General features: G+C 35.0%; 1 protein-coding gene across 6 annotated transcripts in view; it reads left to right on the top strand.

Annotated features, from left to right (window-relative positions):
* The window catches only part of SNTG1 (syntrophin gamma 1), a 332,986-nt gene that overhangs the window by 269,949 nt on the left and 48,901 nt on the right, over positions 1–14,136 (top strand). For all 6 annotated transcript variants that reach the window (XM_054060096.1, XM_054060099.1, XM_054060101.1 and 3 more), the window contains one exon: positions 11,203–11,319. In XM_054060096.1, coding sequence (XP_053916071.1) covers positions 11,203–11,319 — 117 coding nt within the window. The remainder of the gene's footprint in view (positions 1–11,202; positions 11,320–14,136) is intronic.

Below are 14,136 nucleotides of genomic sequence, written 5' to 3'. Positions count from 1 at the left end.
CACTCTTTCTAAGAAATCAATAGAAGTTCCTGCTTAATAAATAAATAAATAGATAAATAAATAACCACTTATACATTACAATAGAATATGTCTATTTTGGGGTAACAGTCATAGCTTAAAAGTATTCACCTGGTAAGTGGACAGCTTGATTTACTGCTCTCCGTGTTAGATTGTTCTTACCACATCTTTGATCTTACTGTACACTCCCCTCAGATGTGAAATCAGGCTCTTTTTTATCCCACAAGTCTGGCCTGTCTTTCTGCATAGTGTCATTGCTTCAACAGGAGCTATATACCTCGGCTTTGATGGTTAGGTTAGAAGATGAAAGATACTGGTTTGACACACTGACACTGCGAGTGCTGTAATTACTAGGTTGCTGTAATAAAGGTTTTCCCTTCAGCTGTTACTTCTTGCTTCAATGTGATCTTAACATTTTTTAGTATACTTGACCCTGTCTGTGTGCATCCAGGGTTCTTCCTAATCAGACTTCCCCCAGCAGATTTAGGCAGAGAGATCATTCCTCCTTGACTTTTCATAGAGCTTTAATATGGACAAATACTTGCAGTTCTTCCCAGAAGCATAATTCTGTATCTATGATGAGGTCAGACAGTGAGAAACCACTGAATTTAAATAGCAGTTGAAGGGATTTCTTTTGCTGCATCATTTTATCCCTGTGTCCTATTTATATGTATGACATAAGTAAGTCCTACTTTTAGTCTCTAAACATATTTCAATTGGATATTTTGCCACTTACCCAAGAAATGGGATATGTAGCATAAAAAGATCAGTTAAAGAGATGTCTGCAATTTAAAAGACAGATTTTTTTGGGGGTTGGATATTTATAACGTCTGAAACTGGAACATTAGTAGTCAATGCTAAACCAGAAAGAGCCACTTTTTGTTCTAATAGAATAAATGTTTGCATCTTTTATTGTTGGGCTATGGTTTTAGCTGCTACCCAAACAGGGCAACAAAGCAGAGGGACAAGAAGTGATTTTCAGCATCAAGTAGATGCCTTGAATGATACTGATGTCCAGTACCTCCCTGCTCTCTGAAAAATTTCTGAAAAATGGCAGAAAAGAGAAGTAAGAAAAGGGGGAAAATTGACTTGACATATCTGCAAAAGATACAGGTCATCTATTTTTACAGTTATACTTAGAAAGATTAAGTATGGGGATTTTTTTTTTTTACTAGAGCCTCACTTTAAATGAGGAATTGTTAATATCCATAGCTTACCAGACATAAGTTTGTTCTGCGTGGCCTTTTTAGAATTTTCACTGGAGGCTAAGGCTAGAAATAAATAACATCACAATGCTTTATTGTAATCTCTTTTTTATTGCATCAAGTGAGTGTAAAAGGTCCCAAGAACAGCATTCATTTTAGTAGATTAGAATGAAGGTGTTTGGTAAGCCTATACACATACTATTCATTGGGGAATTATATCATCTAAATAAATTAATTGGAATCAATGAAGCATATACTTCAGCTGTAGATCTATTGAAAGAGTACCTGGAACTCAAAAGGCTTAAAGAAACTGTTTTTAATTACAGTTTACTTCAAGAGGAGAGGTGAATAAGCATCTCATTCTTTCTCATTCACTTATTCTACTTCTATGCAGATGATTTGTGCTTCATATCATAATCTGTGAAAGGAAAAATATTTAATCTCTTTCATTTCTAAGAACAGTGTCTAAACAGAATTCTATGGATCATAGGTGGTCATTGATCTTTTCCCTTTCATAATAGAATCATAGATTCATAGAATCACTAGGTTGGAAAAGACCACTAGGATCATCGAGTCCAACTCTTCCTATCAACCACTAAACCATATCCCTGAGCAGCTCATCCACCCGTCTTTTAAATGCCTCCACGGATGGTGACTGAACCATCTCCCTGGGCAGCCTCTGCCAGTGCCCAATGAGCCTTTCTGTGATTTTTTTTTTCTGATGTCCAGCCTGAACTTCTGCTAGTGGAGCTTGAGGCCATTCCTGCTTGTCCTGTCCTCTGTCACTTGGGAGAAGAGGCCAGCTCCCTCCTCTCTACAACCTCCTTCCAGGTAATTGTAGAGAGCAATAAGGTCTCCCCTCAGCCTCCTCTTCTCCAGGCTAAACAACCCCAGTTCCTTCAGCCAATCCTCATAAGACTTGTTCCAGACTTCTTCCAGTCATCTTTTATTTCTCAATATCTGCTTATGAGCAACAGAAGAGTTCTACTATCTCCACTGTCAAGGGTGCCTTACATACCAGCAGTTTGTACTAAAAATTCCGTTCCAGAATGTACTTTGAGGATGACAGCCTGTAGTGAGAAGTTTGATACACCGTCCCACTGAAAATTAGGTTAGATATAAAATGTGTGTGTTTTGAAAATCCCAGACAGCTACAAATGGACTATGAATTTTGAACTACTATATTTGATATGTACTCCTGTGTGTGCGCCACCGAAGAATAATGTGGCACTTTAATAACAACAAGCTAATTGGCTATGAATAGTAAGTCAGGACTATTTTAATACAGATTTCAAGACAGTTAAGGCAGCTTTGAGGCTGAAGACTCACAGAATCACAGAATTATTTAAATTTAATGAGTTGTTATAGGTCATCTGGTCAAAACACTCCTCAGAGAATGGTGAACGTAAATCAAGTTGCTCAGGACTTGCCCCAGTCAACTTCTAACTATCTTTAAGAATGGAGATATCATAATATCTCTCACCAACAAAAATAATTCAATTCAGAATATTTTAAGCACTAGAAGTCATCAAAGGTGCTTTGATACATTATTTCTTTACCATAATCCCAGGAACATAGTGAATCAATCTGATTCTGTAGACCTAGCAAGGCATATATTCTGGCTTTCAATGGCAGAATATTTACATCTTTTTATAAAAATAGATAATTTGTTTTTCAGACTATTATGAGTGAAAGTTCAAACTCTGAAGGCATGTGAAAAGAGAAAAGAAATGACCCATGTTACCTCTATTTAGCTGTAATGGGAGATGAATACTCTTTGTCACCATTTTGGAAATGCTGCAATTTTTTCTACTCAACTGTAATTTCTTCAAATGTAGTCTTCAAAAGCCACTGAATATCCTTTTAAAAGGAAAAAAAATGAAAAAGCTATGACTTTCAGAATATTCTGATAGATGATATGTGGTTAAGAAGTATGAAATAAGTGTAAATACATGCTTGATTTCCTAATGGCATCTAGCTTATTAGATTGACATGCAGAATGATCTGAAACAAAAAGGAAAGTTTAAGCCAGATGCTTTGGTACCAAATATGTTTCTGATGATGTTTCAGAGACATTTTTTAAACTTTCAGTTAGTGATTTTTTTAGTATGTGATAAATTTGATGACTGTCAAGAATTTTTACTCAGAATTAATTTTATATTATCTAAACAATAGTGTTGTTTGTCAGATTTTATTCAATATGATGATTAACCAAAAAAAAAAAAAAGAATTCAATTGTTTATACCCATTCCACCTGGTCCTATCACTACAAGCTTTTGTAAACAGTCCCTCCCCAGCTTTCCTGTAGGCCCCCTTCAGGTACTGGAAGGTCACTATATGGTCTCTGTGGAGCCTTCTCTTCTCCAGGCTGAACAACCCCAACTCTCTTAGCCTGTCCTCGTATGGGAGGTGCTCCAACCCTCTGATTATCTTTGTAGCCTTCCTCTGGACCCATTCCAACAGCTCCATATCCTTCTTATGTTGAGGATTCCAGAACTGGACACAGTACTCCAGATGAGGTCTCACAAGAGAGGAATAAAGGGGCAGAATCACCTCCCTTGACCTGCTGGTCACGCTTCTTTTGATGTAACTCAGGACACGGTGTGCCTTCTGGGCTGCAATTGCATATTGCCAGCTCATGTTGAGCTTCTCGTTTGCTAAAATTAGTTTCAAACAAGTCAAATCTATTACCCATCTTCTGGATTTTCTATATACTCAGACATTTGGGTTTCTAGCATTTTTAAGGCTACTTCTCCCTTTGGATGGAGCTCAGTAAGCAGAAATTTAACAGGCTTTCAGGATGTTGGGAAAGCAGTTACATGAGTAGTATGATCTCTCAGAGACAGCTTGGTAGCCTAAATCACACTAGTCCTGTCCAACTTCTGTTTACTAGTCCTTTTAAGAGAACAGAAAATGGAAATAAAAGCAATATGTAGAACAAGTCATTGAAATCTAATTGAAAACTACTCCTGTGGTAAGTTAGGAATAATAATAATAATTTATTTCATAAGTGATTCACTCTTATTGTTATCTGAGAAAGATGAATATGTCAGTTGTTTGCTCGATTACACCATCAAAAGTCTGAAAGACACTGCCTAGTGACTTGTAATAGTCTGATCTTTTTCTTCATTCAGCATATTTCAGTAGTCTAACCTGAGGTGACAAAGATGAATGTGACACATCGTTCATCAGAAAGGAGAGGCCATACCCTCCTGGTCGATTATCTGAAATATTTTTTCTTTGACTCATTCATGTGTTAGTGCCTCAAAAATGTATTACATTTATACTATGAACATCTAGAAGAGGGGGAAAAAGAGACATTAATCAAAAGATAACTCCTAAACACAGTCAACCTACTAGGCTTTAGAAAAGATGATGTTTACTTTCTTGCCACTTGAGTGTTGTGCTTTATATTTCACACTGTTATCTGTCTAAACACTCAAAAAGCTTAGAAATTTTATCCTGCTTGTACCTGCTTGTAAATTCAGTAGGTAAAAAATGGACAGGTATGGATTCAAATATGAATTCAAATATGACTGTATGTCTAAGATGTTTTTCCAGTAAAAAAAAAACCAACAGAAGTCTACTGTTTACAGTACACAACAGCAAAAGGATGGGAAATTATGACAATGTCATACATATTAATTTTTTTAGTCAGGACATTTGTGGGACCTGCTCATTATCAAAGGGTTTACTGAGAGCTGTTTTGTTGTGAGTATCAGAGGAGGTCTGAGATTCTCACGTTGGCTGTAAAACACTTGTGATGGCAGCGGGACTAAGTCTCCTCAGTGATAAACCTGGCAGCTAGATGAACCTGCTCAGGGGTGCTCTAAATTGCTCTGAAGATAAGTTATGTGGCAGGTAAACAAGTGAAGTCTCTATAAGAAGAAAGGAGGCTCATTCAAGTGAGGAAGACAGATTGTCTAGATAACACAAGATATATTTTTTCATCATCCAGCTACCATACCTATTATCTAGGAAAATGCTTAACTCAGTCCTATGTAAAATGCAATCCCTTCTGCAGTTCAGGGAGTTCACCACATACTGGGTTGGTATTCTAGTTGTTGATTGTCTTATTTTTAAAAAATTACCCAGTCAATATCCTGCAAGCCAGGACTAACATGAGCTATTTTTGTACTGATTCTTTCTAGCAATTTCTCACCCCCCACCCAAATTAATATAGATTGTTGTCTAATACTGCAGTTTGCATTCAAATCTGTCTTTGCAAAAACAGCTGCATAAGGTCTTTCTTGGAAAAAGTCTTAACACAGGAACGCTGTACTTTCTAAATGCTAATCACCTCTATTAAAATGAACAAATTCAAACTGTAATGAATTTTAAATGCATGTAATTGTTCATTGTCTTGAATAATTTAAAGGAGACAAAACCCCCCAACTTTTAATGTTGACATTCTGACAAAGGCACACAGTTGCTCAATTAATGTTCAAATTGATTTGTAGCAGAGTTTATTTCCGTGAACAGATTCTTGGAAGTTTTAAATAAGTAAAGTGAGTCCTTTGAAATAAACTGTAGCTATTAACATGTAACCTTGGATGTATAATTGAATGAATGAGACAAAATGTTGCTCTGGAATAGCAGATTATATCAAGATGATTGTGAGAGATCTAGTAAAGCAACGTACAGAAATTTCCCTGTTCAGAAAGCTGTCTTGTATCCACCACTTTTCAAATCTGTGAAAGTAGTGAAGGCATGAAGTGGTCAATATAGTCCTGAATTCTAGCAAGATATGGTGGATATCATCGGGCAGATGCCAAAATTTCTCATGGGATAGTGTGGGTGTAGTGTAAACTATAATGCAGGCTTTTCAAACAGTGCTATTAATGTTTGGCAAATATCTGCAAAGGTCCAGGCAAGTTTGAAAAAATGAAAAAATGTCTTCACTCTGATTATAGCCTAGTATGCTAAGAAAGCAAATATGCTCTGCTTTCAGTCTTTCATATTAGCTTTCAGTTACCTAGCGTGTAAAGGAAAAATCATCTACCATAACTAAGAAGGATTTTCTGCTTTCCTTGGTACTGTTTGCTTCAAGCCTGTTAAATATTTCCTTAATTTTTTGTGTGAAATGAGACAAAACCAAATGGAAAATGTATACTCAGCCTTGGTCTCATAACAAGATGACAACACAAATTCTCTCCCAGAAGGAAATTATTCTATATGAGGTTCAATACATGTGTAATCTTATAATTTTCCATAACATTCTTAGAATCTCCAATAGTAAGTGAACTGGTTAGAGACTGAATGATCTGTTAGTAGGTAGGTGGTTCAAATATGTGAAGGTGAACTTTGGTAGTGAGAGCCCTAAAGCACATAGGATAAAAAGGAGGCGATAGAGGAACACTCAAGGAGTAAACTATTTTGCAAGCAATTATTTTCTGGGTTTATATATTCATAATTTTTCTTATTTCACTGAATCTCAGAACAGTTGAAGTTATAAAGAACCTCTGGGAGTGAACTTGCCCCACACTTGTTCAAGCAAGAACACCTAGAGCAGATTGCCTGGGACCGCAACTGAAAACAAAAATACTGCATGTCTAACTTTTGAAGTTCAGGAATAAAAGTCAAAGGGGATATTTGCCAAAGCTGTTCATAATTTCATAGCATGATTTTCTGGAAAATACTGACAGTTATTGAAGTTTATTTGTCACAAAACGTAATGAAAGAAATAAGACTTTAAATTCTTTTAACTCTAATATGAAAGATACATAAAATGACCTTTCATTGTCACTTGTCTTCTGTTTCTTTGAGATTATTTTTCACTTCCAGGCTGCCTTTATTTGTGAAGAAGATAGAAAATAATTCAGAGGAATTCTAAAAAGAAATAATTGTGGAAAGATTGCCAGGCATTTCACAAGCTAGAAAAATAGGATAGGAGACAATTTAATTATATTTACAGTAGAACAGAATTTTTCTAGCATTCATTAAAAAAATGTATATGATTAGTTCTTCCGTTGACTGAAAAAATCTTACTCAGCATAAAAATCCTAAGCCTTTTAAATACAAGACTGATTTTGTCAACTATTTCATTATAATCAGACTTTTTGTTCCATTTTAATGTGTTTTTATTGTTTTTTCTGATAACAAATGACTATAATGAATTTTGAGACTATCACACTGAGACAAGGATATTAAAACCAGAGTAGAGAGCACTATCTGAGTTCTTCATCTCTCATTATTTTCCCCTGTGTCGCCTGGCGTATTAATTTTCTTCTGAGTCTGTGTTTATCCTGCTGCCCTACAGCACTATTTCACATAATATGGGTGTGAATATGAGACTTCCAAGATAAAAAACTATCAGTGCATCTTTTTTGATCTTTGAATCACCTCACTTATTTAATGTCACGTATCATTTAAGTTTCTTTTTGGGGATGTTTTCTTGTGTTTTTATCTTACCATTCTTCCTAAAATATAGTAAAATATGTGTTAAACTCTAGAGAATTCTTTCTGAAAGTCAAAACTATTTAAGACATTGTGGTGATATGTTTGACTTATATGAAATACGGCAATTTATCTTGCTTAATTAAGATGCCTATGTGATGTAAGCACATACTAAATTAGGACATTATGGATTTTTGACTGAAGAAAGTGTTGTGTATCATTTATCATTTAGATGTAGGGGTTTTTTAAACTGCATATGATTTAACCCATAAACAGTAATAAGTTATTCAGCCATAAACTAGAAGTGCAAAAATTATCTTTTAAGTGGGATGTTATCACAAATAAAATCTGTTTTCCCTACCACCACCATCTTTGTGAATAACGATAAGCAGTTCATAGGGACTTAAAAGAGCTTTTCTAAAATTAAAAAACTAACCTCTTTTTAAATTTTTTAAAGGGATATGCTATGCACTGTCTATTTGTGGTTCATATTTATTTCCATTCATCATTTGTCTGTGGTTGTAAACATGTATTTTCAGATAGAATATAGTGAAATTCCATGTTTTGGGACAAGGCTACCTGTGTAACATTAAAATGCTATATGTTCCAAAACTCAAATTTCATATTCATTCACTATTTCAAAACATATATACATATGAACTATTAATTTGGAAACTTAAAATGCCATCTGAAACAAATAGTTTTCTTGAAGTTGTACATAGTTAAAGTTTTCTAGATGTCAAAATGTTTATTAGTAATGTGTCTCAAGAATGTGTCTTCTATTTTATAACTTTAAGTTATAAACAGCAGTTTCTCAGCTTCAAAATTGCAATATTTTTGCTGATGTCACACTTTCAGTGTGTTTAGACAAACCGAGATCACTTTAGCAATACATAAGTAAAATAATTATCAAGTATTTGTTCAGTTTTGTACTTTTTCCACAATGTAGCCTGTGCTTTTTTAATCCACACATGTGAATAAGCAAATGCATTCACACAACTTTGTAAATATTCCTAATGATAATCATAATGATAAGCCTTTGCTTAGAAGTTCTTTTGCATGTTTAATACTAGGTGCTTAGTCTGAAAGAGAAATGTCTTTTTATTAATAAAAATTTAGTATGAAAAAATTGTCTTAAAAAGTAATCTAATTTCTCCTCATGATCTACAGAGGCAAGGGAGGAATATCTGAAGGAACAATTGCCTTAAATTTCATTGCTGTTTTAGTATTAATTCAATCAAATGTGAAATATCAATATGTCTGCACAGCATGAGCAACTGTATTCTGTTATTCTGATGAATAGTAGAAGTAGAAATGAGGAATGTGAAAAAGAAAAACTGTAACTGAAAACAGATTACTTACAGTGCTACAGTGACATTAAATATAATCAGGCAAGATGATATCTTACTGTGTGTCCAATTTTAATGGAACAAATAAAAGATGGAACCAAATAAATCCAGTTTAATTAATTTAAAAGAATAGATATCTCAATTCCTAGAAATTAGACATCATTCATTCTCATTCCATTAGAAACAAAAATGTGCCATTCTTCTGCGCATATTAATATAGGCTTTTTTATACTAATTTTACTTTTCTGTGTAGCCCTTCTCAATAACTGAGCTCTACAGATCCTACCAAGTCAGACAGATGAAGATCCATGTTTATCCTGCACTGGATAATATATGAAACAGCAGAAGTAGAGAAATCTGAATAAACATTGTATCACAATAATTTGAAAATTCTCTCACTGTACCTGACATTTTTGGGGGCATTGTTTTGGGGTCTTTTTCTGACTATTTCTTCATTCAGGAATGAATGAGATTTCAGAGAAAGTGGCATTTTATTTATTGCATGACAGTATAGTGTTCAGAACTCTCCTTGTGTTCGTAAGTATTGTGGTACAGCTCAGTCTTCTTTTGGGGTTTTATAAACTTGTTTAATTGCCAAAGCAGCGGATACTTAAAATCATGTTATTCATTGGACTCAAGACTGTATTACACTATTAGTGTCTGTACTTGGCAAAAGAATTATGTTTTGAGGTTTCACTGTGTTAGGGGAATAGACTTTCTCCCTGTCTTTGTTTATAGACCATTAAATATCTAATAAGCTGGGATGGAGACTAGTAGTGTAGTTTTCATACATGGGAATTTAAAAGACGCTATTAATTTTCAGTGTGTTACAAGAAAATACAACAGAAATAAGGAAGAAAGAAAGAAAGAAAGAAAGAAAGAAACAAACAAACAAACAAACAAACAAACAAACAAACTAGGAAATTAGGAAAGAAGGAGAAAGAAAGAAATCCCTCTCCTTTTACTGTATTTTCTGTTTAGCACTGTTAATGAAAATCTTCTTCACGATAGTAATGAAATAAAATTTTGTAAATCAGGTTTTGTAAGAGTATATGACATACAAAATCTCAAAGGATAAAACATGCAGTACAAACATTCTTTTGAGGTACTTGTATACTGTTGGTAAACTTACTAATTTATTGAGTATTCATTTGATTGTAGTCATTTTTCCTGAACTGTTTTCCTTGCACATCCATTACTGACATTTAAGACAGAGATTTTCCCATGCCTAATTAGTGTAGAAATCAGTTTCATATAGAGATTAAAAAGAGATCTCTTCCATTAGCAGCACTGTATGAAATACAGGTAGATCTATTTTCTGTAGCAGTAGTGTACCAGTGCATACTAGAAATTGCATTTTATGGCATTTATGCACTAATGGCACGGTTATAAATCGAAAGTTGCATGATGTCTCTACTCTCCATTTAGACATTCTCCAGAGGTTGGCGTGGTGGTGACTCATCTCTGTTACTCTTTAAGGATTTGATATTAAATTACTCAAACTTAATGGTATGGAATTAGATCCTAAAATGGGTTTGAATAAGTTCTGGCTCTATGTCAGAGGATCTGCAAGCAGTGGTAAAAGTCAAGAGCATTCTGGTTACTTCTTAGCTGTAGATGAAGTCTGCTCAAAATAGTGTCTGAGAACAGTTTGTTAATTTGCTATTCTGAAGCACAGAGGATCTAAAATCCTAAAGAGAGATTTTTGGAGGGATGGGGGGGGAGGAGAGGGAAGGAAATAGCCTGTCATTATTTGGAAATAAAATTTGTAAAATAGTATCTTCTAATGTATAGTTGTGTACTTGTATGTGGAGACCATATCAATGCTGCAGGGTAACGACAATTACTTTATTTTGTATTCCTGCCTAGTTGTTTGTTACACTTCACTTGCATTAGATTCCTTTGACGTGATCTGTCAGCAAATATGTAGAATTACTTCAAGGAGCTTTTAATGAGATAATAGACCTTTAACATCCACTGAGTATGTGGTTTGGCTTTTTGTTTTTACTAGTACAATCAATACAAATTCTGATGTTTTCAGATTGTTGTAACAGACACCTTTTATACAAATACGTGATTGTAAGTGAACTGCCAATGCACCATATTGTTTCAGTGGTTCAAGTTTTGTAGCTATGTAAAATTTGACAGATATCAGCTTACTTGCATGAAATATTTGCAATTCATTTGAAGAAAGTGTCTGAGGAATTTGTCAACACTATTGATTTTTCTGTCAGATAGTCTACATGGGCTGGACGGAAGAACGGGAACAAGACTCCCTTCAGGATCGAATGTACACACCAAAGTTCCTAGCACTGAGGGGATCTTCCCTGTATAAATTTATAGCACCTCCAGTAAGTATATTTCTTGTGCTTAGCAACAATAAATATTATTAATAAAATAATTTCTTGTAAAATATACAATACTTCCATAATGAGATAACACTCTTGGAGCTAACAGGATTGCAACTTAAAACACTGAGAAGTTCAGAGTATGTAAGTTCATGAGTGATGGAAAATAGATGTTCAGCAGATGATTGGGCATCTAACAAGAACTTTCTTTCCCATGCTTACCCGAGCACTTAGAAAAATACAAGAGAAATATACTTGTCCTGAAAAGGGGCTTTTTGTTTTCCTGTGGCAGGCAGAACAAGCCTGAAGCAAGATGGTTAGATTTAAGCAGAACTATCATTTTAAAGTCAAACTGCTGAAATTTGGGGAAATATTAATGCTTTTTGCATGCTGTGAAAATGTCAATATCTCTGTATGTAGATTTTATCCTGTATGTAACTTTGATGCTGCTTGCCCTTGAGCAACAAAAGGAAGGTAGGAAAGAAAATGAAATCGTTTAGGTTAAATGTATTAACTGGAATCTGACTGGCAACACTGGGCAAAATTCTAGATGTTGACTCACACTCAGCAATTCACTTTCAGAGTTTTGTGGTGCTTCTAAAATGCAGTAAATAGAGATGTGCTCTAGCTGACTTCTAAGCCAGTAGCTTACGAGCCAGTAGCAGTCCCATACCAGCAGCAGGAAGAGTTGTGTGGATTGTTTTGTTTATTGAGTGACCTTTTTGACTGCTTCTAAATCCTGTGTTGCTAGATTCAGACTGTAGCTCCTCCCTGTCTCACTCATAGAGAATAGTTTGAGTTGGACGGAACCTTTAGAACCTTTAGATGTTGTCTATTACAGCCTTCCTCCAGTGAGCAGGACATCTTCCACTAGGTCAGGTTGTTCAGAGCCCCATCAAACCTGACCTTGAATGTTTCCAGGGATATGACTTCTACTACCTCTCTGGGCAACCTTTTCCTGAGGTAGTTCAAAGCCAGCTTGCAAGTCTTTACATCATTCATCAGTTTCTATTCATTTTTGTTTGGCTAAGTGTTTAAGAACATGTGAAAGACGAAGAATGGATGATGTCCTTGTGAACTGAAAACTTCACGTGTGAAAATGTTGATAGGCTAGTTCACTGCTATGGGAGTTTAGCTATCCATGGCTAGTAATGTGAGTTTGGCTTTTGTTGATGGGTATTTTTCAGGATCAGATAGAAGTGTAAGATTATGCAGCCAAGTACCTTAATTCAAAGCAGCTCTCCTGGCTTTGGCAGACCTGCTGCCCATCAAATGAAGTCACTTCTATTCAAGACACAAGACAAGCACAAACAATCCCAAGAGCTCCCATTCAATATAAGCCTCTTTACTGAGGATTCAGTCATAAGTTTCCAGGAGTAATATGGTGCTGGTGGATAAATGGGTAGTGAGTGATGCTTAATGGATGTGAGAGGAACATGTTTGTAATAGGGCTATGAACCCCAGTGATGTGTGTTAGGACAATTTGGGCAAGCTACTGCTGTATGAGGCAAGCCACTGATCCTTTAAGTCTTCACTGGTTTTATTGCAGCTGAGCTGTGTGCACAACATGATTTTGTTTTGCCAGATTCTGGTTCTTATTCTAAAATAGAAAGACAGTTTAAACACAGAGAAATATACTTTCCCTCCTTGGAGCAGGAGGGAAGCAGAATGACAAACATGATTTTTAAAGGACAAGCAGAGGTAGAGTTCCTATAGAGCTGCCTAAAAAACATGTAATTTATGCAATAATTGCATTTTTATGTGCCCAGCAAAATTATCTTATCAAAGACTGCAGTAGTCTTGTTGAAAGGACTCCTAAAATCCTATTTTCTATATGCAAACTGTTGTACACACACTTATGTTTGCTATTCTGCAGATATATTTGTTCATTTGTTCCAGGGATTACGAAAGATTAAGAACAAACTTTCTGTGCTGGAGTTTCAGAGTTTCTGTTTATGAGACGCATAAAGTATAATTATAAGAAGAAAAACAGTTTTAATTATATTTGCAATATAAACTCCTCGGATTAAATTGTTTTATGAACAGAGATATGCTGCCAACTTTTTAACCAGAAAATCAAATGGAATTATTTCCCTGGTCTCTGCCAAAGTCTACCACATTAGGGAGGCATGTGTTCAAACAGTGTGTATCAGCGGCCTCCCCCTGCTTCCTTTTATATCTGCTTGGTCAATTTTCTATACATGGATAAATAAACAATTCTTAAATATATTATTTGCATTTTGCAAGGTTTAAACAAATTTGCTTTTTTCCTCTTTCTGTTATTTTCTGGTATGTTTTCTTTTTTTTATTATTAAGTGTATCAAGTCTTGAGGGTTTCACTTTCTTACAGTTTATAGTTGTAAATCTCAGAGAGAATGGACTTCAGTTGAGAAAGAGGTGCTAATACCTTTTCTATTGCTACTCAAGCTTTTAAAATAAAATATTAAAAGTTCCAATGGCAAGCAATTTCTATGGGTGTCTTAATTCTACAGTTGCTTTTGCTTCACACATATCTGTATAAGAAGAGTATTGTTTTGATCTGAAAAGAAGTCCCTTTATAAGTACAAACAAAAGCAGAAAACAAGGGGAGAAAGGAGAGTTATGGTATTTTTTCCCAAGGTAACACAGCTCTGAAAGGTTTTGGGCTTCAGCAGTAATAGGAACTACTTTTTTTAACTAATTTTGGCTTGTGTGGTTGGTATACAGTGGAGCTGTTGTTTTTTTTTTCTCTCCTTTCTTTCCCTGACAAAAGCATTTTACAAGTCGTTCATCACATCTCTGAATAGCTTCTTAAAACTGAGGCATAAATATTATGTATTT

The sequence above is a fragment of the Cuculus canorus genome, chromosome 2 (assembly GCF_017976375.1).
Source record: "Cuculus canorus isolate bCucCan1 chromosome 2, bCucCan1.pri, whole genome shotgun sequence".
Taxonomy (NCBI): domain Eukaryota; kingdom Metazoa; phylum Chordata; class Aves; order Cuculiformes; family Cuculidae; genus Cuculus; species Cuculus canorus.
The sequence above is the reverse complement of the archived record's forward strand: the minus strand, read 5'-3'. Positions and strand labels throughout refer to the sequence as shown.